This window comes from Puntigrus tetrazona, chromosome 8, assembly GCF_018831695.1.
Source record: "Puntigrus tetrazona isolate hp1 chromosome 8, ASM1883169v1, whole genome shotgun sequence".
NCBI lineage: Eukaryota > Metazoa > Chordata > Actinopteri > Cypriniformes > Cyprinidae > Puntigrus > Puntigrus tetrazona.
The window spans coordinates 23,350,543-23,375,573 of record NC_056706.1 but is presented as its reverse complement, the minus strand read 5'-3'; the positions used below and the strand labels follow the sequence as shown (position 1 = coordinate 23,375,573).

Sequence of the window (25,031 nt, the reverse complement as noted above, 5' to 3'; positions counted from 1 at the left end):
CAAAGACGAATGCGCAAACAAGTAAATAAATGATCCCGCTTGATTTTAAAAGGTTACAGGCGCATCAGAATTTGCTGGGCGTGCGCATATTTCCATACGGCTCATGCATTGTGCATGCGCAAATAGAACAGCAAAGTACAAAGTTCAATGAATTATGCATTTTTGCATTGTGCCGCCGTTCTGAATAAATAATAGGCTGTTGTCCGTAAGACCGCCTAAAAGATGAGAAAAGGGTAAGAAAGGATTTTAAAAAACAACAGAAGAGGGGAGAAAGTAAATAGAAACCATGTATTTAGTGGGGCGATTTTAGCTGGAGATATTATTCTCCTGTGGGCCCAGCGGTGGCCGCTCATTGAACTGAAACGACTTTAATGATTGGGTTATGTAGTTGAAGTCAATTGGTGGTTGTCAGTCTCAGAGGTTGTCCCTCCTCTCCTCCTGTCCTCCCCTGTTTGTTCGGCTTGTGTTTTATGTGTCAGCCTCTAAAACTGTGATGGCCACACTAGTTGGCCCCGTTAGCCACCAGACAAAAGCTAAGACTTTGGCTTGTTCCACTAGTCAATCAGCTTGTTTTAAGTGAGACAAACAGCATAAAAGTGGCAGAATAATAATAAGGAAAGTGATCCACTTATGCACAGAATCTAAAACACCCCCCGAAATGGCACACTTAAAGGAGCAATTCACCCCAAAATGAAAATCCGGTCATTATTTACTCGCCCTCATGGTGTGACTGACTCATATCAGAGGAACGCTAAAGAACCGAGGCAGATTTTCTCTGAAATCTCACTCATGTTCTAATTCAGCTATTCAGCATCAAGATGAGTTGTGATGATAAGGAGTGGTGTAAATAACATCATTAGATCTCACTCTTTATTGCATCTTGAGAAGAAGTATTTGATCATACGAGAACGGAATTGAGATCTGAGAGTATCTAACTAACAAGAAAATACGTTCTATGTTCTAATATGTTCTAAAAAGCGTGTGTGTGTGTGTGTATTACAAATTGGTAACTCTTTACAATAAGGTTCCATTAGTTAATGTTATTTGGTAACACTTTATTTTAATGTGTCATGTATTATAATAACAATAAATTATGCATTAATTAACCCTAAACCAAATCCTAATCCACTAACACCAACCACATAATTAGCACAAGTAGTTAATTATTATTATTCAGTACATGCTTCTCAGTATAATTACACTGTAACTAGAACACCTTAAAATAAAGTGTAACCCATTATTTAATTAGTTTTATTATTATTAATATGTTACATTTGAACTTGCTTTAAACGGTCTAGGCGGTCTAGAAAATCATTATTGGTTCATGTTAACCAATGTAGTTAACTAATATTAACTAATGAAAGTTATGGCAAACATTAGTTAGTCATGCAAATGTTGGAGGATACATATCGAAAATGTTTGTTTAGAATTTGCTGCAACCTAAACATTTCAACTTTTATCATTTATAATTTTGAACAAACATTCCAATAACATTTCCAGAAAAAGGTTTGCTCCTAACCTCGAGAGAACGTTCTGAGAATGTTCCCTGTTAGCAGACACAGTGGATGAGAATATGTAATAGATAGTCTTTAGAAAATCTGAAGTATAGTGCACAACTGCTTTAGACTAGATTTATTAGCATTTTTTGCCATTTCTTAAACCTTGCAGTGTCCACAATCTATTATTTTGCATGGAAAGACAGGAAGAAAGTCAGTCACGCAGGTTTGCGATGACAATACGCTGGAATATGCAACACTTTAATGGCACAAAAGGTTCTTTATAATAGAAAATAGTTGTTTAGAATATAAAAATTTGACTAAATGCTTGACCACAAATGTTCTTCTCCAGCATCAACTATTTGGAACTTCATTGACGGGAAAATGTACATTTTTGGGTGAGCTGTCTCTTTAAATTAGAAAGCGAGCACAAGCTAGAAAAGTCAGCCACCAAGGACCCCTCCCTTAATCAGTCAGATATGATGTAAGCAATGGCCAGATATAGACAGCATCAACACAATCCCCGAACAAAGCCACCGTACAGTAAACACACGACCGAGATCTCCAGCTTTATGAGAGATCAGATATCTTATCTTAAAGACACAACAGCTCGTCCTTTCAAAGGAAGCAAATCATTGAAGACAGGGGATTACAAGATCCAGGAGTGTCCGAACTGGCTTTGTACGTGACTCTTGTAAACGACTTCTGAGTCACTTCCTCTGACAAAGGCAGGGAACAGCCTTCATCAAACAATAGGCCGTTTTTATCTATTGTGTAAGTGGTGACATCTTGACAGCAGCAGGTTCTGTCCTCATCTTCCTGACAGTAACATGTGCTCACCGTCTCTTCAGGTTCCTCACAGGAAGGTCTGCTGACCTCTCCTACTGTAGCTCCCACGCGCTATTACACCGCGTTATAATAACAACTCGCGAAATATGTATCATAAAGTCTGCTCTTGCGATACATCCTGCGCGCATTTATGGCCGCAGTAAACACTGCAAGTGTAGAATTGATGCATTCGGCGTAGGAGCATTGTTGCTGTTGTTAGTCATTTACATTGTAAACTGTTTCAGCCTTCGGTCAATATGGCATTTTAAACATAATAAAATACACAAAATGAAATATACAGGTCACTGCCATTCAAAACTTTGGGGTCAGTAAGACTTAGTTATTCAGAAATAAGTCTCTTATGCTCGAGAAGGCTGCTATTGTGAAAGATTATAATATAAAAAATAAATATATGCTCTATCGTAATATAGTTTAAAATGTAATTTATCACAATAACTGAGGAAAGATGCGAGAACTGCGAGATGTTAACGCGTAATTGTGAAATAAAAGCCACGCTTCTTTTGTAGGATTCTTTGTTGAATAGAATTTCTTGATGTTTTTAATCAAAATTTTAATTATAATTATAATGATTTAAAAAAAATTCTTGCATATTTATTTTCTTGCATATTTATCATGTAGTAAGTATTTTAGGATTGGCTACAAAGCAGTGTGGGATGAGTAAATATTGCATGATCGAAATATACAAACAATTTCAAAATTTTGCTTCATAAATAATCACTGTAGGAAAAGGCCAGGCGCACTATTTCGGAGTTCTCTCGATCTCAGACACGCTAGGTCCTCGGCAGGAGCAGTCATACAACGGCTTGAGAGAGCAGGCGACCAATCAGAGAGTGAAATCGGCAGGAAAGGGAAGTGACAGGACGACAGCTCACCTGATCTTCGCTGATGTGGCATATGGCCAGGTTGTGCTCTTCGTGGGACGGGGCAGTGCGCACATATTTGAGCCAGCTCCCGCTGGCCTCCAGAGGCCCATCCAGACAGAACTTCACATTACCCATGTTGTCCATCACCTGCAGACAGAAGACATGATGCCATCATTAAAACATATTCGTGACACTGAATTTTAATGATCAGAGACGTAAGATATATACACAACTGGTCAAAAGATTTCTGTTATTTAATTAACCTAATTTAATTGTTTGGCATTGCTCCAGTCCTTAGCATCACATGATCCTTCATATTTTTTTACTGCCAATTTTTGCTGATTTTAGATTTTTGGATGAATAAAAAAAGCTGCATTTGTGATTTCTGAAGGATCATGTGAGACTGAAGACTGAAGTAATGATGTTTAAAATTCAGCAAAAATTGTTAAAATAAACAAAAGAATATAAATATAAAAGAATAAAATGTTTTATATATAATAAAATAAATATATAATATATATATATAAAATATATTATATATATATATATAAATAATATATATATATATATATATATAATCTATATATAAAATCCATCCCCAAACCAGTAAGATGTGTACTGTCATAATATTTCAAAATATAACTACATTTTTTTAAATGTGGCCTTAGTGAGCATAATAGACTTCTTTAAATAAAATAAAATAAAATAAAATAAAATAAAATAAAATAAAATAAAATAAAATAAAATAAAATAAAATTGTGACTGGTCAGCATTTAGTGTCTTGATATATGATATGAAAAAGAAAAAAACTGTATCTGTTTACATGTATCAAACCGATCCCCCCCCTCACATTGTTATGTATTGAAAGGGGGGATTTAAACATTGAAGACGTCTTCAATGCTGTGTGAAGTCTCAGAGGCTCTCGTTGATTAACTTTGGTTAACCTGACACTACTGGGGAAGTGGAGTTTGCAGTGTCTGGTTACTTGTCGAGGGAAACGGAGAGAGAGAGATGGAGGGATTGAGAGAGGAGAAGCGAGACAGGATGTCAGGAAATGACCGGAAGGAGAGTGGACGCTGTTCTCTCGTGAGATTTACGGCGCTCTTTTCTTGATATATTACCCAGCAAAAGTGAGAAATGCCACTGAAAACTGTGGAGTCTCTCTTTGAAAACAGAAACTCTGTGTAAATGTTTGCTTCAGCTCTATGAAGTTGAAACCGAATATCAAGTGTGCTGTGAGCGATTAAGACAGAAAGGGAATATCCACACAAGTAGCGTGAATCCAGGCTAATAAATCTGTCTGTGGGCTCATGTTAGACCTACACTCCAGAGTGATTATATTCCAGCACATTAACACATAGAAAGATTTAAATCAAGACAAATGAGTGGCGGAATGCTACTGTATCCCAAGATAAAAAGTAGATTCAAATCGTGTTTTGTTTTATATTTGTTGTGATTATTAAAAAATTGCATCGATTCATACAGTAAAATATTTGGGAAAAAGTCTGTACAAACTTATACTCCAGGTAGGAATGTTTGTTAATACTGTGTGTTTGTATGTACCTTTTATCCTTGAACAAAAATGTAAAAAAAATTAGTAATAGGTCATTATGTGTACATGAATCTTCAGTTGTGTTTATTTTGCACAAAGTCAAATTATAGATTGAAAACAAACAATCTATAAAGAAACAAAACAAATGTGCTGTTTTTAAATCATATGGCTTTTTTTGATCGTAAATCGTATTATTTGAAATACATTGCTCATCGTAAATATATAAAAACAAATAAATAATGCTAACATTTACAACTAAAATGCATGAATTCATTCATTTATGTATTTATTTATTTCACAAAAATTTTTTTATTTTGTGCACCATTGCTGGATTTGTTTTGTTTAAAATACATCAAAACAGTAATATTATGACATATTATAATTCAATTTAACTTACAAGAGCTGTATGCATAATTGTTTTAATGAAATTATTTAAATAATAAAAATAAGTCAATTTTCTGAAATGATTTCATGTTCAGCTCTGACTTATTTATGCATGGTTACACCTTAAACAACCATAATCCATTACAGCAGATGAAACTGGGCGTTAATCATTTGTTAAAACAATTTAATCTTTAAATAGCCGTCTTAGGGGAGCACTGTGATGTCTTATAATATAATAAGATGTGTAATAAGGTATACTGCTACTATTAATGATGCTGATTTGTAATGCATTACATACGGAGGCTTCGGCAACACTACAATATAGTTTCCATGTAGCATTTAGTGAGAAAACACAACGAAGCGCGTGCTGAAAAATAGAGCCGTTTATAAACGCTCCTGATGATGCTATGCAAATATCCGGTTGTCATTGAAATCTAATGAAACGTTGCAGGGAAGCATACGCTACACCGAGCACGAGCTCATTCGTTCACAAACACACACATGTTCGAGTCTCCTCGGTCTAAACAGAATGACGCAGGCATCGCTCGAGCCTGAGAAACGACCAGAAACAGCTCGCTCTGAGGAGGGCTGCAGCGATTGGACAATGGAGCGGGAAGCCTGTCTACAATAAAAACACAACCTGTTTATTTATTAGGGTTAATGGCTTGCTCAAGAAACGCCACAAAATACGTAACTTTGGCACGTCGCTACTCACACGACTGACGCTTTACCACAGATTACCAAACCAAGACCGCATTCTAATCAATATGCCATGGAGCTTTTTTTCTCCTCATCTCGCTAGTTTCAGGCCCGTTTTCTCTCTCTTTCTCCGCTCTCGCAAAAGTTTGAAGGGTCAAATACCAGAGGGACGGCTCTGGAGTCTGCTTTGGGGTTAAGGAGCCCCTCAGTGCCACTTTAAGAGCCCAATTACTCCCATCAGGTGTGAGGAACCGCCTTCGCGGAAGGGCTGACACACACACAGCTTTTGTGTCGCGAGGTGAAGAAGAAGAAGTGTGCTAAACAGCTCGAGCCGAGGCCGTATTTTTGTATTGTCGACACCTCGATGGGTGTCGGCGAGCGCTATAACGTGATGTTAGTCGTGCCGATCGGCCTCGTAGCTGAAGAACAACAGAAAAGAGGGAAAGCCTGGGAGAGTGACCTCCGACCTCTGTATGGAGCTAATCAGAGACAGAAAGAAGGAGATGAAGACAAAGAAACAGATAGAAACGTAACTAACCTGGTTTCAGGTACACACACACACCCAGAATACACATACGGAGTTTTGTTGATTATAATGGGAGTGATTTAGTTTTGATGTCATGTTTATGGCTGCCAAGCAACGTTTCAGCTATTATTATTAAAAAACAGTTGCGTGGTCACAGACGGGCATATGTTTGTTAGGACCTGAATGTGGCTCATCCTGGCATATTTAGAATGAATATACTGGATGTAAACGAAATCATTAAAAAAAAATAAATTGTAAAAGCTGTAAATTGTAATTAAAGGGATTCTCCAACCAAAAATTAATTCATCATTTAATTTGCTTTCCCTCTTCATGACAGAATATATTTTAAAGAAATGGTAGTAATAATAATAATAATAATAATAATAATATTAAGCTTAAAAATAACTAAAATAAGAGGATTATCAAAAATAAATAAATAAAACAATCATTAAAAATAAATAAAAGTGCTGTCAAATGATTAATTCTAATAATATATGTATGTGTTGTATGTTTATTTATATATAAATACAAACACTTGCATGTATATATTTAGGAAAAAATGTGTTATATTTAATGTATTTACATATTATAAAATATAAGAATATACATTTATAAATGTATACGCATGTAAATATTTCCAAAATATATACTGTATTTGCGTGTGTATATATACATATATACATATATGTTTTGTGCAAATATGCCTTCATTCTATGCAGATGAGGCCTATCGCGTATCGTGTCTACATCCGAATTAAAGTCAATTTTGCATCTTTTTATTGATTACAGATCGGAGATGTTCAGCGTAGTTAAACACACTTCATTCATATAATTCATAATTCACGTAAAGGGGCACATATTAGTGCTCTGCTGCATCCTAGGCTTCAGAACGAGCTGCAAGTGTTCAGCAGATATTTTTGTGTGTTCGCCCCGTCACCTGATTTGCATAGTTCCTCCGGTAAATCAAGTGAAAACACAATGCTATCAGTGGCGGAATTAATTCTTGGTGAATTCCTCCCTTGTTCTAATGTGATTTCTTCCCTCCGAACAGAAGCCTGGCAGGATATATGATAAGACGGACCCTGAATCGAACACTTATGTTTCTCACAAAGGGAGAAAAGGGGAATTCCCCGGCAAAGCCTTTTAAAGCGGCAGCTGCACACACACACACACACACACACACACATGCGGTCCACCTTTACGCCGATCAGCTCCTCGAGCTGCATGACTGATGTAGTGTGCAAAGTGAACATCTCATAAAACGTCACCTGCAGTCAGGCCTACATGTACCTGTAACATATCAATATTTTACAACGCCAGCAAACGCCATTTCTGCAGCCATATATAACCGGGACCTGCAAACGGCTGAGATGCAGTGTATTCGTTCACATTATTCATGGTAACGAAGGCCTGAAAACACGTCGCGCTTCTTGTCGTGGTGTTAAAGGATCACAGAGTGTTTATTTGGGTGCAGGGTTTGTGCTTCATTGATTGGCCAGAATAAAAATCAGACCGTGCTAATCTCTCACCTGTGTGTGTATCTATGTGAAGCAGGGTGCGTGTGTGTGTGTGTGCTGGTTCTTGTGATTTATGGGTCAGTTAACCAGTCAAACTACGGTAAAATCGCTGTAAAATTACTTTTCTAAAATCTTGAAAAAAAAAAAAATACTGTAGAATACAAACAAAACAAATAAACAGAAAAAGTATGAAAATGATTGATCACAGCAATAAATTACATTATAGATATATTCAAAAAAAAAAAAAAAAAAAAAAGACTGTAAATGGTGATATTAATTGACAATGTTCCCTTTTTTTCAAGTAAATACAGCCTTGGTGAGCATAAATGACTTATTTCAAAAACAATAAAAAGCCTTATTGACCCCAAAATGCATGTTTGCACGCATAACAAACAGTTCAACAATACAATTAATTAAGACATATTTCCAAAAAAATATATTATACTGTTTTGTTTAGCTCTAGGACCGTTTTCCAATCGTGGCAAATTATTCTAATATTAGATATAATATCATATATAATAATTAATTACCCTGATTGTAGATGATATTGCACATGTATCAAGCAGATAGCGCTCAAATTATTCTATTCTCTATTATATAGTATTATCAAATATGTGCTTTTTCATTGTGCATTCCAATTAATCTCAAACAAAAAAATGCTGTTGGATTATTTGACTATAGGTAAAAAAAAAAAAAAACAGCTAACTAACTCAATAAAACACTACAAAACATGATTTTTGAAGAAATGAAAATGAACTTTTCTTACACGTTGTTGGATTTGATCTAACTTTCTGTCCTATCCTATTCTATTCTTTTCAGATATGACATTTTGCTAGGCCTTCCTCTGAAGTCCATTGTGGGTGAGTTTTTCGATGGCTGTCCTGATTCAGACCGGAGCACTTGAGCAGAGACGCTGAGAGAATTCTCGCTGCTTGTCAGCCTCATTGTGTAAAACAGGAAGGCTTAGCTGACACCTCTGCAGAGAGAGGCCCGACACAATACAGACTAATGCACTGACACAAGAACGAGAACACGACACACACACACACACACACACACACACTCTCCTGCTCACATCCTGGGGAAGTGTGTGTGTGTGTGTGTGTGTGTGAGAGAGAGAGAGAGAGAAAGAGTGTGCATCTCCAAAGTTTTAAGAAGTTCAGGCAAAACGTCTCAGTTATTAAAAATACTTTTTGTGTTTTTTTAAAGACGTGCAGCAGCAAAGTCGTTATAATGTTACAAAAGATATATATTTCAAAAAATGTTCTCTTGAACTTTTTATTCAACAAAAAACAATAAAATAAACAAAACTGAATAAAATCCTAAAAAAGGCGAGTTTCGGGAAGTAAATATTTTCTACATTGGTATACAAAATCATATTTTTTATTTAAAAATCAGCATATTAGTATAGTTTCCGAGGGATCGTGCGACACTGGAGTCTGGAGTAGTGATGCTGAACATATATGTAATACGTTATGTTTTTTAAAATGTTAATATAAAAAGCAGTTGTGATCAGACTTCTAAATATTAATGTTTTTTACTGTGTTTTTGATCAAATAAATGCAGCCTTGGACAACACAAGCCCTTTTTACTCTAAATAAACCTGGGGCCTCATTCATAAAATGTTTAAAATGTTGATTTTAATATCTTTTCTCAAATATGCATAAAGAATAATTGCATTAAAGGAAAATGCGCATAAGCCTCTCTTTAAGATGTGAAATCTATGAATCGCAAACGATCTTGAACTTGCGCGCAAATGAATGGTTTCAGCTTTTTGTCTCGTAAACGACTCCTAATTAATATCATTAACACATAAAATCTCTCCAATTGTCATAACTTATAGCAGCGAGCTGCAAGAACAGCATACATTTTTAAAAACCTTCAATACTCCACAATAAAAAGTGTGTACGTCTCCTCGGACTCTCACGTGACACTAAGCACTTTTGGTTTTTTTAATTTTTAGATGAGCTCTGTTATGGATTTATGCGTATAAACACTCTGCGATCAAGTCTATACGTATGCAATTTTTATAAATGAGACCCCTACTGAATCATATTTAATACACAAAAAGGTTTACTTTTATTTACTTATTTATTTATTAGCTTTTTGTGGCCCTACAACAAAATCTACTGAGTTTTGATCATAAAATTAAATATTCAAAACTCCACTAAGTCATAATGTTGGAGATATTATGTCCGAAACTCAAGATACTGGATGATATTTTATGCGTTATGCATTTTATGTAAATAGTCTGATAGAGTGTTATGAGGCTCCCATCGATTTACATTATAGCGGAGCAGAATATCATACTTCTTGGCTGTAAAAACATGCAACAAATTTTCATATTTATTTAGCTCAGTTTGGGCTTCTAAAATAAAATTGATTAACCTCCATACTCTCCCATTATTCTAAACGGATGGCAAAATCAATATGATACTCAGCAAAGCACACAAGCGAACTTTGTGACATGTTTCCATGACTCTTATTTCATATGTCTGGCTATAAGAACATCTGAGGGTCTAGACGTTTTCCCAGAATGCTGTTTCATCTTCTTCGGGGCCAGTGAAGGCTCTGTATGTTAGTGAGAGTCTGCAGCTAGAGGGCAGTCATGTACGGGGCCGAGGAGACCTGGAGACGGACAGAAGAAAGGTCAAACACCTCCTCTTCCCTCACACTCACTCTCCATCCTCTCACACTCAAGTCTGTCGACCTCCGACTCCAACAAGTGTCTCCGAGCTGTAATTAACTGCTCTGCTTAGAGTTCATTAAAGTCAGATCCAGGATCAGTTTCCCATAATCAGATTCTTATCACGCGCATTACGTCTGGAATCCAAAACTGGCCACGGACCAGAGGAGAAGCACATTACCTTCAACACACACATTTAAACATGATGCTCTGTGAATCAGGGAAAAGACATACGCTCTTTCCTTTTCTTTTTTTGCTTCTTTCCTTTTCTTTTTTTGCAAATGATACATATATAATATCATCTACAGTCAGGATAATAATATATCTAATATATAGAATATATATAGAATAATTTGACAGTTTAACCTGTTGCTATTTTAGTATTATTTCTATACTATTTTATTATGTAATATTAGTTTGATATAGCTTTCATTATATTTTAGTTTTAGATTTATATTTGTGAGTGCTGTGTATATTTATATATATATATATATATATATATATATATATATATATATATATATATATATATATATATATATATATATATATATATATATATATATATATATATATATTATATATATATATATATATATATATATATATATATATATATACAGTATGCATTTTGAAAATTATTTAAATTAATGAAATTAAATTAAATCTAATTAAATATTATTTAATTTAATTTTGTTTTAAAACATATATACCTTTATATATTATACAATATTGACATTATAGTGTTATAATTATTAATTATATAAAATATAGTTGAAGTACTAAAATAACGAGTTCAGGTTTTTTTTGTGCCTATTAACCACCAAAAAAACTTTACTAACACCCAGGTAACACCCTGGTAACACCCAACATCCTATATTACACGCTCCCTGATAAATCACGAGCAATAAGACCAGGTGCACATGTTAAAAAAGGCTATTTTGATTCTATATTGTCTTTAAAGTTAAGCCTCAGGCTAGATAATTTGTACCTTTCTGCCATTTCAGAGGGCAGTGGGTTATATTTATACATGTGGCAGTTTCTTGACATTAGCGCGGCCCCTCCAGCCCTCGTCCAGACAGACAGACAGACACACACACACACACAAAAACACACACACTCACGTCCATTCATTATACCTTATCTAGCCAGGGCTAACCTGCAACCCTGACACAGGATATCCTGCTGCCTTCATTACAGTGCCAGAAGTCATTACTCCACGTCACACACACACACACACACACTCACGCAGACACACACACACACACACCTCCTAACTCTTTCAAGCTGCCTCCAGCCCAGACGTGCGCCATACACACCAATGGCGAAGCTCGCATCAAAGTCAACAGCACAGTCTGGGCTGCCAATGAGGTGAGACAGAACAACAGCCATCTCCAGACTGACAGACGTTATTAGAGAGGAAGTCTCACTCAATCTGTGGTCAGACGAAGATAATGGTGCTGTGATGCGCTTATGAAATGAAGATGTGTGTTTGCGTGTTTCCTGATGGACGAATCGTGTTTCCAGATTAAATGTGTCAGATCTGTGACGTATTTTGGCTCCTGTGATTATCGTGATGATCAGTTGGAGTCAAAAAATGTACAGTATAACATGCAACTGAGCAAATGTTGTACACACTCATTTATATTCACTCACTCAATTAATTAGAAGTGCGTTTTATTGCTTAAATTTAATTCATCAGTTACCATGACAAAAATTGTATTGGAGAAAATGAAATATGTAATAAGAAAAATAAAATAAAATAAAATAAAATAAAATAAAAGTCTTCTGACTGTTCTGACAAGAGCCTACAGAGAGGGTCTGGACCAAACCAGAGAAGAAAACCATAAATTCTTTCTATTTTATTAACTCATTCAGTGCTATTGGATGTGTGTCTAAATGTATTTATGTTGCCAGATCTCTCGTCATTCAGCTCCTCTCTTTCCAAAATCAATCCCAGACACGTATCAATAAAAGTCAGGCCACTTCTGCAGTCTGCAACCACAAACCTGTGTGTGCTTTGATCATCAGTTTGTGGTCTGTGACAATCATAACACCGACGAGTAATGACTTCACTTCACTGGCTCTGCCCAAAACATGTAAAAAGAGTTTTTTGCAGCCAAAGCAATATTGATCCATACCCATACAGCCAGAGCGGCTTCTCTCATGTGAACGCAGTAAATGCCCTCCTTCAAACAATCCATGGTCTTCCTCCAGTGTGCCCAGCATTGTTTAAAGAGACTATTATTAATTTGTTTTCGAACCCAGCTTTTTATGTTGAAGAAAAATTGTTACAATGTTTCATTCATGTTTTTTACAATTACTTTCATGGTAACAGTATGTTGGCAAAGAGGGAAATGAAACTTAGCAAAGCAAGCAAAACTCTCACCAGAAACCAGAAAAAAAAAAAAAAAAAAAAAAAATATATATATATATATATATATATAATATATATAAACATTTATTAAATTGCAATTATATTTCATAATATTAATGCTTTTACATTTTTTTAAAGATGAATGTGTCTTTTTAATTTAATTTAAAATCAGTAAAAAAATTGTATCCTTGTATAAATATATATATGACCTAATTTATCAGTTGTTCTTCTTCAATTTCTGACATTAATTCTAATGTGTTTTCTTCTTTTGTTATTTCTGTTATAATGCTAAAGATTCAAGTCATGCGCTAAAGGTGTCCATTTAACACAACCAAACAAAACCTTGTACGTGTACAGTGCTCATCTTAATTCACCAATCATTTCTATTCAAAATCTCCATAAGCAAAAAGGGCATGAATTCAGTTCTTTGTTACCGGTTACACCTAACAACAGCATCTGGAAAAGCTCTTCCTCTACACACACTTAAATGTTTGTGGTTTAATCAGGTGTTTGTAGGTGGTGTGTGGGAAAGCCTGGGTGACGGGTGACAGTCCGTCTTCTTCACGCACACCCAACACCCTCTAACACCCCAGTGACTGGCTCACTGTTTGGGCATGTAGGGCAAAACGTTTGCAATTTACTACCTGTTTCCCCCTGCGCTGTCATTACGGACGAACACACAACGCAGATGTACCATTACGTACAATAATAAGAGCCATTACACACACACACACCTTTGTAAATCTGCAAGGAGTCATAAAATTTATTAGGAAAACCCCCTCTTTGGCTGCTCAGCTGTGAGTGTGTGTGTGTGTGTGTGTGTGTGTGGGAATGTCGAGCTGCGGTTTGTGTTTCGCCGTCATAATTTCTGTGACTCCTCATCTTGCGAGGGCAGGCTCTGGTTAATTAAAAAGCGGGTGAGTCTGGCTGGCTGGCCGGACGCTCTCGTAAAAAACACATCTGGGCTGCGACATGACTGGCGTAAGGTGGGCCGGCGCTTCATTGCCACTGTTGAGTGTACAAGCGCTCTGATAGCCCCACTGTCACTCTGAGAGTCACACAGAAGGGTGATAGATCACAGACATACAGACCTACAGACACAACCTAAACACAGCTGCCACACACACACAAGACTTTATATCAAGAGTTACACTTCTGCCACGTACACATGTAAATAACATTGCAAATACTTATCTCATTACAGTATTATTGACTAAGTTGACTATTATTGACTAAGTTATTATAGAATAAGTTGACATGTACATCAAAATAAAGTATTAGAATAGTTGCAAAGTTACTTATAGAATGATACAATGTAACGCTGGTAGTGACGGAATAGATCTGCTTGCTGTTAGCATGTAAGAAATGGTGCTGCTGCACATTTAACATTTCTGAAATAACCCATATATACAATTGTGGCCAAAATTATTATAGCATATAGAAAAATCGTTGTTATGGCAAGTCAAATATTTCTACCTTTTGCTGTAATGTGTCAGTAGGAAATTTCAGAATATAGATTTTTCTATTAATCGTAATAATCCAATGAGATTTTTGTCTACCGGCAGCCAGTGCTTCACAGAGATCTGATCATCATCGGTCTGTCTGGAGTGACATGAAGAGACAGAACAAACTGAGACAGACTCAATCCAGAAGAACTGCGCCAACGTCTCCAAGATGTTTCAAGAAACCCCCCAGGCAAAGCTGCATAAGCATTTAGTCTGTCTGGATTATTGCAAATAATAAAGGCAAAAGAAAGAAATAATTGACTTAAAACCATTTTTTAGCTTAGTGTTCTAATCATTTTGGACACCACTGTAACATAACTTAACATGAAAACTGTGATGAACAAATTTATAAGATTAATAAACTTTTGTTGGTTTAATTTCTGCAATAATCCAAAAGCCAAGGAAAAATTTGATTGGGTTTGTAATTCCATCACTTGCAATCCCAAAATTCATTGAAACTAATTAAATAAAGCACATGCATTACAAAAATGTTTAAGTTCATTCGATGTTAAATTCCCTTTGCCAAATCCAATATTTCCATTTTCAGTTTTTTTTTTTTTTTATGCCTGTCCTATAGTATTGTAGCATAAACTACGAATCGATTGCCTAGTGCGAGTCTCCTAAGTGCTGTCCATCTAGACAGCAGACTTGGTTTAGGAACAGGACTTTAGTCAAGAGGCAGAGTGAAAAACGGTGGAGCGACAGCCGTAAGACTCATTTTCCTGTCTTGACCCGTCCTTTTGATAGCACGGCGGCTGGTATGTATTAAGGTTTGACAGCATAGGCCCCCATTAGACAGCCAGACAGATTCCGCTTACAGAAAAGCGGCCCATTATCAAAGACACTCAGATGGAAATACAACACTGATGGGAGGAGGAGGAGAAGAGAGGCACGGGACAGGCCCCTGCTCATTTAGTCACTGTGGGCAAAAGGCACAACCACGCAAACTTTCTTGTTTCTCTGTACGTCCGTTTTATTGAGAAATGCATTATGCGCTGAAGTTCAATACTTTTTAACAGTTAAGTAGCCTGTAACGTGCTTTCTCTGGATCATCCGCCAGGTTTTGTTAAAGTGGCGAGCAGGCAGTTTTACGCGAAGGAAAAAAAAGCCGGAAAAAAAAAAAAACCCTTGTGGTTTTGCAAAAAAAGATACATTTCAGACTGCACCTCCATAATGAAACCCCCTGTATGTAATTTATGGGTCCTCGTTAAGGCCGGCTCAGGAATGGCACTGTTGCATTATGCTTTCCTTCTTTACTGGCCGGCTTTGGAAGTCCGCATTTTACAGCCAAGCTTTATGATATGTATTTAGGGCAATTAGGGAGGAGATATATTGACTCATTACGACAGAGCAGGTGCAGGGGGAGCGAGTGGCATGTATATAAATGCCTCACGTGGGGATTGGAGGCCTGCTCCGGCTGCACAGAGCGTGTCCTCTTGCCTTATGAAGTCCAGGGGGCCGTCGCAGGACTTCATCTATGCCACATCGCCCCCGAATTTCATTTCGTGCCCGGTCCGGACGCCGGATCTGTCAAGCGTTTGCTCATAAAGTCTAGTAGGATTTGGGTATTACAGGCTGGAAACCAGATCAATGCCTATAAATTTCATGTTAAAACTTGACAGAACAAGAGATAATATATATTTGGTTTTTGGTCATTTTAGTTAATAATAATAAACCTGTGTGGGTTACAGTATTCCAGCATTGCAGCGTGTTCTGTTTACATACATGCATTACATTTACATATCGTGCACAATTTATATGTTGTAGTCGTCTAATATGATCCGTACGGTAGTGTGCTACTTTAAACATAACCTGTGAATTTCTTTCTCGCTCCAAATTGACTCTTTTTCCATTTGCATGCCTCATCATAAGACGAGGCCCATTATAAAATGAGTACATATAGACTCTGATGGCAAAAGCACTAAACTAAATGACTCTTAACTGTGAGCTCACACTGACTTTGAATAATGAGGCTAATCACGGCCGTGCCCCCCACATGCCATGAAGGAAAATGTGCCACACATGGGGTAAAATGACACGGCTTCTCTAATTGTGGCCGGGGACTTCAGCAGAGATCTCGCGGCCGCGACCAGGAACCGTCATCGGCCGACGCTCATTGCGGCCTCTTCAACGTTTTCACAACTGGATCTTGAAAAGAAATTCATACGGCAATTATGATAGCCAGAGCTTCACGGAGAGAATATAACCGAATGTGATTATTATACAAATGACCAGACCGCTGTTCACTTTAAACATCAAGAGCAATTGAGCCGAACCCACAGCAATCAGTGAACCGCGGAGCCGATTGTGTTCTTCAGATCAAACTGATCAGAGCTCTCAGTGTCTTAAGATTTCACTTCTATGACTTTTGTTTGCTGTGTTTCAGACTACTTAAACAGTGTCAGTCTCTTCGTTTAGAGCCCTTTTAGAAAGCATCTTCAAAAGATCTACAAGCTAAAGCACACTTATTAAAGTATTTCTGTATGCAAATGGGGAAAAGAGAAAAAGAGAAGATCAGAAGTATGTTTGGACACACTGTATATATCAGGTGGCCTTACTTATGTACTTACGTCAATATAAAAAAATAAGAACAATGAACTTATTGTGTTCACAAGTAATTTAGCTGCTATTGAGGTGGAATACGGGTAAGATTAGGGACAGATTTGGTGGTATGGGTAGGTTTAAAGATGTAGGGATGTGTACACAGGGCATTGTACCAAATGATTAATTGACATGTAAGTACTAGTAAGGCCAACTAATATAAAGAGTATTTAGAATGTTTAGTTAACAATTAATTAGTATGCAAACAAAAGCATTGGGGACTATTGACATTGGGTCATTCACAAATATTAATTAGGCTAAATTAAATGATAAATATAACACAACACACAACACTTTTCACATTTTCAATGGCAATAATTTGAAGAGCTTATTTTCAAAAAATCATGCTTTTCATTATGCCATCGTGTTTTTATTGTGTTGGTTAGCTAGTATCTGTTTTAATATTTCTGTACAAAATTAAAACAACCCAAATGCATTTAGATTGAGATGAATTAGAGTTATCCGTTTTTGCAAATAAACTCTTCATTTCTAGAGCAATGAACAGGGCCAGCACTTTCACATCTATTGTCCTATAATATCCTCATTTTACAATTTTATTTTATTTATTATGCATTTTTTACATTTCATTTATTTAAAATTATACACATATTTATTTTAACAATTTGCCTAAAATTGCAAAGTAGCCTTTAAGAACGGAAAAACCTTTACTGAAACTTTTTGATTGAACAAGGATACAAACTTTCTAAAGCAAGACTGGATTTTTTTTCACCTTAAGGTCACTTAAATCTGCAGATGTTTTGCAGATAGTTCTCTTCCTAACTTCCTAAACTTCCTCTGCCAACTGATCATCTACTCAAATCTGCCCAGATTTTCATGCACTTTCATGTAATTTTCAGTTTTTTTTGTTAATGTTGAACGTGCCCTTTAAGGTGTCTATGTGTCAGCTCTTCCCATGTTCATATTTCCTTGCAAGTCTGCAGTAAAAAGGAGTTGCAGGAGATATTGCTTTCTTTTGAAGAAGCTCTGACGTTATTATGTTTGTGTGTTATGTTTTGAAGAACGATGAGCTGTTCAAATTGCCTCATCCTATAATTGAAATCCCTGTTATTGTCAGAGGGATGAAAAAGTTACATCATTGCCAGTCTTCCACAGTTTTCAAGCTTCACGAATAACAGCTCTGCTTCTGCACTATATTCTAGTGTTAAAGTAATGCAAGATGTTGAGATACGCTCATGCAGCAGATACATCATGACATCACAGGGCAGTACGAAGCAGACAATTACAAAAGAACATTTCTCTGGCATTGGCTTGGAAGTAAAATGAAGCCAATCCGCAGAGTCCATCGTCAAACTCTACGAGAAATTTTGTTCATCAATCAAGACTTGGAATTTTTTTTATATTTTTGCACAGATATCTTGGGGTGCCGTCAAAAATGTACCACTAAAAACATCAGCTAAAACATTTTTTCTTGTTTTTTATGGAATTATGTTTACCATGTTATAGTGGGAGTGTGTGTGTGTGTGTGTGTGTGTGTTAAAAATAGAAAATCCACATGTTGCTTTTTTTCTGGGAGAAGTTCTAAAAAGCTGATGTTTCTACAGTCTATGAGAGAGAGAGAGAGAGAGAGAGAGAGAGAGAGAGAGAGAGAGAGAGAGAGAGAGAGAGAGAGAGAGCAACAGCAGCAACAGAAACTCATAAAAATACAGAAAGAATTTACATAAGTTCTTCTGATTAGAGTTTGCTCTGTCAATTGGTACCCAATATTCACACCTACTTAAGTACAGCTCATTGAAAGCTCATATTTTAAGCAAGTACAAGCTAGCATCTGCTGGTTGACATTAGCAAACTGTCTTTGCCCCCCAAAATGGAGCTTGGTATGTGTGGTTTTCCCTTTCCTCTCTTTTTTTTAACGTCGTTCTTCCCATAGCGAGGGCCTGGCAGGATTATCCAGAAATTGCAAGCCAACATGAAACACCTCCCTACAACTATAAATGCTTAGTTATACCCAAAAACCTAAAATTGTAAATGGGTGACAGCTGTGGTAAAACATAATATATATATATATAGATCATGTGGGGATATAGGTACAATTAATACTTGCATGCTTAAAATACAACTGAAGGTTTAGACTGCTCCATCCGATGTATCCCTGAAATAAATTTAATTTAACTATTTTCATTTAATTTCATTATTCGAATATATATATATATATATATATATATATATATATATATATATATATATATATATATATATATATATATATATATATACTGTAAATTTTTTGAAGTAGCCCTTCAGTAAAAAAAATCCAATAGACACAAAAAAAAGCTTTTTAAACACAACTAAAGGCAACTGAAAACAACTGCTCCAAACCATTTCTGCTAGGAATTAAATCATATAATTTTAAGTGCATTTTAAGTGCTTTCATGCAAACTGACATTCAGACATTCAACGTATACACTTTATTTGATTATATACTTTATTACTATTGTCAGCACCTTGCTCCTCCAGTTGAGATAGAAGAAGAAACCATTATTTCTTTTGTGCTTTGTTTTAAAAACAAACAAACAAACCTCTTAATCCATTAAAACTGACTTCATCAAATATAAAGTGGCGTTTGATTCAGATTTGTTGACAGTGCAATAGCACTGCACCATACATCTTTCTGCCTGACAAGTAAATCTTTTAACCATAATGATATCGAATAAGAAGTTGCTGACTGTGGTTTGATTTATTTATTTTATCTTTGACAGACACATGACAAAGAGAGAGCAAGAGCGAGCGAGCGAGCAAACGAGAGAGAGAGAGAGAGAGGTCCTAACTATTTCCCTAACTGGTCCTTAAATGAAAGCAGACAAAAACTCTCAAATTCCAAACAGAAATGTACAGGCGTACTCTGTGGCGTACCTGCTCAAGATCAGACTGAATCTATACAATCAACGGCCCAAATATTTCAAAGCCAGCGCAATTTCTCAAACTCAATTTGTAAATCTGCAGTGATATAGAGTAAACAGTTGAGTCAATGCTTGGCAATTGCATCTGCCTGGGCCGGAGAAGTGTTCGACTACGCCTCGCTTGGAGTTGCAATGAGATGGAGGATTTTCAAACGCACCTCGGTGATGCTAATTCATTCAAGACGTTTACTTTTTCAATAACACCATTAGCCTGCATGCTAAGCTTGTTCTTTGCACCACCAGCCAAAGAGTATTTAATATGTCCTGATTTTGCATTTTCATAAGCATTATTTCAGGATTATAAAATGATTCACATGCTAGAAATCCTAAATATATATACAGTATGTATATATATATATATATATATACACTAAGAAAAATAGGATGCAATTAAGACAAAAATCTACAAGATTTTAACCATATAAAGCCTCTAAATAATCATAATAATCAAAACATGAAACTGATAACCTGTTGATATAAAATCTACTACATGAAAAAACATCTACTTCATGTCAATGTACTTCACTTCAAGAACTTTAAGAACATAAAGAACTTCTGATTCGTCTTAGTGACCTCCAACAATATGAGAGCAAACCACAGGAGCTTAAACATGCACAAATACAACCCTCAGATTAATGAAATCCAGACTCACTGGACTTCTGTGCTTCTTCACCGTAGAAGAATTAAAACCATTGTCTAGAGTGGGACGTTTAATATTTGTCTGGAGTGCCATCAGGACTATAGAGGTGATCCGTACCTCTTACTCGACTCACCATAAGCGCTGGTTTTAACGTCTTGTCTGCAGCAGAAATTTGGTTTGCGTCACATATATCATGCCGAGCAAAAGCTCCTCTGCCCTGATCTTGAGAAATGTTTACGGCTACCGTTGGCCTTAACCTCCAGGCCCTCTGGCCTCAACCTTCACCCTCACAAAAGACCCGGCCCCCGTCGCCCCCACCCGAGCCTATGATGGATTCTCAAAGAGTCTCGGCCGCTGAGGGGGCCGATATATCTGACAGCCCTTTTAATTAAGCCACACGTCTAATAAAGGAGGTGAGCCATTTGCTCATTGTTTAACACAGTATGGAGAACACACTAGTCAAGCCCCAGGACGTGCATTAATTCAACTCTCGGATTGGGAACGAGGGTGGGGGCGGCTTAATGTATGGACGGGCCTGACAGTAATGGCCAATGCTTGTGCATTAGGATGATTGCGAGGGCCAGGCGCTTTCAGACAAACCAATCCACCACGCCGTGATGCAGTCGTCACATGATCGGGCTCTCAGGCCCATTAGAGACAGCGGGAGAGCAGGCCGGGTAATCAATGGGTGTGGGTGTGCGGGATGGAGGATGGGGGCAGAGAGTTTGTGAAGGATTCGAGCAATATAAATCTCTCCCTGGCTTGAGTCATATTCCTTTGGCTGCGTATTACAGGAAAGTGACACTTGATTTTCTCACAGGAACATTCAGAGCGCCTGTTATTACAAGGTAGCAGTACCTTGTTATGTCATTTAAAGAGAAAAAAGGCGTTCTACTGTAAGAAGACTATAAATATAAGGATATTAAAAATGCAACTCCACATTGTTATGCATTACGTTTTTAAAAGCAGTATCATCTTAAAATGCCATAACATAAGGTTATAAGGCACATTTATTACGTTGTTATGACTGCATTGTAATAAATTAATAATTCATTTATATGAGTTTTGTCAAGGATTTCTAAAATAAAATGCATTAGTCCTCTATTCACTACTAATTTGCTGCTTATTAGCACTATTCACGATTAACTAAGTAGCTTATTAGCATACCTATTACTAGCATATTGACTGTTTATTAGTTCTTATAAAGGCACATGTTCTCCATTTATTAGAGTCCGTTAACACCAACCACATACCTACACTTAACACCTACCTTACTAATAAGCAGCAAACTATAAAATGCTCAAATCTTTTGACCATTTTATTTTATGTTTATACAAATCTTTTCATTTAGCCTATGTAATCAAGGTGGGTATTCTGGACTGGTGGTTATCGACAAATACAAAGTTAGCTATAAATAAATTTAGAAAAATGTGATACTGAAACTCACAGTTATAGATATGGATTTTTTTGTGCATTTATCTAATTTATGTATGTATGACATGATCAGTCACATTCTTTTTTGTATCAGTTTTAGTTTCTAGCACATCATGCATATATCAACCTGGACCACAAAAGCAGTCATAAGTAGCAGGGTATATTTCCAGCAATAGCGAAAAATACATTTAAATGTATTGATCATAGGATATTAAGATGATATTTCTTGAAGATATTTTGTGATATTTATCTTAAATATAACTTCATTTGCACATTTTGTCCTATCCTATAGGAAACCATAAATGAATGGAAAGCTTACTTATTCAACTTTCTGATAATTTATTAATCTTAATAAAAAGCCCTTAAAAGACCCTTGTGGTCCATTGTCATTTATTGTGTGAGTCAGTGGCAAACGATGTAATGAACTTGGGAATGCTTATGTAAATCATTGGCCAAAAAATCTAATAAATAGATAGTAAATAGCTATAAATAGTTGCAAAAATGACTTTTTTAAAGAGAATACAGGTGGGTGAACTGCTAATATACAAAGATTTCCCATCCTGCACAACTACAAGACCTTTAGAGAGTAACTAAACCCTAGGGTGCTCTGGCACCTGCACTTAACACTCAGTGCATCACATTGCCATAAAGTATCTGCTAAATGACGAAACTCACTGTTTTATATTATCATGCTATTTCACAATAAACCATAAACTAATCTTTGCTTCTCCTCAGAGCGGTTTTCCGCTAAAGAGCTACTGATGAAAAAGCACCGTGTGTCGTTTTATTCCGTAATTAACTCAGCGGGGAGACACGAGTTAGCCTCTGGTCATTGAGTCATTAAAACCACCCGTCTCTGATGACTCGACTAACGAACGAGCTGTGCATTTAGCCGGTTAGATAACGACAGTGTAAACTAGCAAACAATGATGCGAAATAAAAGTGAACTTCAAATTACGTTTAACAGCTTTGGCATCTCTTTTAGTTTCTATCTTCTATCTAATCCAGATTTAACAGGGAAAAATAGCCATTTATTAGAGCTCCAGCTAGCTGTTCTACGTAAGCGTACCTGGCAGTGGGCTGCATGCTAATGGTCCGGGCTTGTTTGTTTTGTGTTGTTTTGTTCCCTGGCACAGCTGAGAACTGGTGTGTGTGTGTGTGTGTGTGTGTGTGTGAGTGTGTCCTTTGCTGACTGGACTGTTGCGTTGTTTTGTGCTGTGAAAATAGTCTGAACCTCCAGAGAGACATGTAATGAAACACCCGTAAGAGCTAATGTATCCACGCATGATGAGCTACAGAGCAGCAGATGCACGAAACACACACAAACACAGAGGTAGAAATAGCTGTGAGCCATCTAACGGATCAACCGATTGATTGATTGATTGATCGATCTGAGAAATGAACGCTGACTTATAGAATAAAAGAGAAAGAGCAGGTTCGAGACCCCCAGCAGGCCTGTGTGAGATCAGAGTTCACAGGTTATCACTCAAGCTCTCAGTTTGACCTCATTACCTAATGTGACGGCATCGGCTACTATCTGACTCTTACAGCTGTTAGCACCCCAGCTGAGCATTTGTGTGAATGTGAGCATACTTTATTGAATTCGTCACAATAGAGCTGTTTCAATAAGAATCTAAACACTTTTAAGAGAGCACGGCGTTATGACAGTATCTAGCGTTTGTGTCTGGAAACGTCAGCTTTCATGCTTTTTATTTCTAAAGGAAGAGCTAACAAAATACACATGCGATGCAAAAATGGCATACAGAGTGCCAAACACGTAAAGACCAGGTAAAACATGTGGAAAGTTTTTTTAAGCATGACACAATGTTTAGTTATTTACTGTTGCCAAGGACTGTATTAATTGTATTAAATACATTTTGCAAAATAAAAAAAAAATGCTTTATTTTCTAATATAAAAATATGAATAAACAAATAAATAAATATATAATTATTCTCACTACTTCCACTACTGTTATAAATATACTTTAAATATTTATTTATTTATTTTTGCGCCTTCAAGCATGCTTTCCTGAAGTTCAAACAGCAGAGCGTGGTGCAAGCAATCACAGCATCACGGGTTCGTTTACCAGTGAACTGAACATGCATGAAATTATGAAAATGTACACATTCAATGCAGTGTAAGCTTCTTTGGATAAAAGAGTCTGCCAAATTCATAAATGAAAAAACTCTGAGAGGGTAGTTCAGAAACTGACATAAGAAAAACTAACATTGATTGCGATGGAAATTTTACATGCATATTCCAAAACCCATCAAATGGTTGACACTTTGCAAGCGTGTTCGCGATACTGCAGTAAATGAACAAAAAAGTCACAACATTGCGAGATTTGTCCAAAGCCCTGGTTATGTCAAAATAAGCATGTCTTCTCTGCGTTTGTGTGTGCTTTTTTTATACTTTGCAGTGTTGATTATAGGCTCATCTGTGTTTGTTTACTGGTGCGTATTCATGTGATAGGATAATTACGTTCTCGGAGCAAGGGCACGATTATTGCCCTCTGGGCTCAGTTTTGTGAACCCACTTCTAACGTCGGGCTGATGCGGAGGTGTGAAGTAAACAACTCAAGTCACACACACCAAACTATTTACTCCCACAGTGAGAGCAATTCACCCGAGCAGCTAATTTGGGCTAAACATGCTTCTATGCAAATGAGAGACAGAAAGCGAGCTGATTAATGAATCACATAAAGCTCAAACACGCGCACACAGGTGACACGGGTACAACAACGCCATGCTAACGGCTCACACGGGGCTCATAACTAAACACAACTAATTAAAAAAGCATAACAAGAGGATGAGTTATTGCTGACAGCTGGCTATGTGTGTGTGGGGAAACTTGACCCCTGCCTATCATCTGTTGTGTGAGCTCGGTCCACATAGACACATTAGCTATTAGCTATTAGCGACGCGAGGCCGTTACAAAAGCATCTAAATGCCAGCTCCCATTAAATTATGATATGGTAAACAAGA

The 25,031-nt window shown here is 36.7% G+C and overlaps 1 protein-coding gene across 1 annotated transcript in view; it reads right to left on the bottom strand.

Annotated features, from left to right (window-relative positions):
* The window catches only part of prdm16 (PR domain containing 16), a 346,947-nt gene that overhangs the window by 25,989 nt on the left and 295,927 nt on the right, over positions 1-25,031 (bottom strand). Inside the window, 1 exon segment of the mRNA XM_043247681.1 lies at positions 3,218-3,355. Within this exon segment, the coding sequence (XP_043103616.1) occupies positions 3,218-3,355 (138 nt within the window).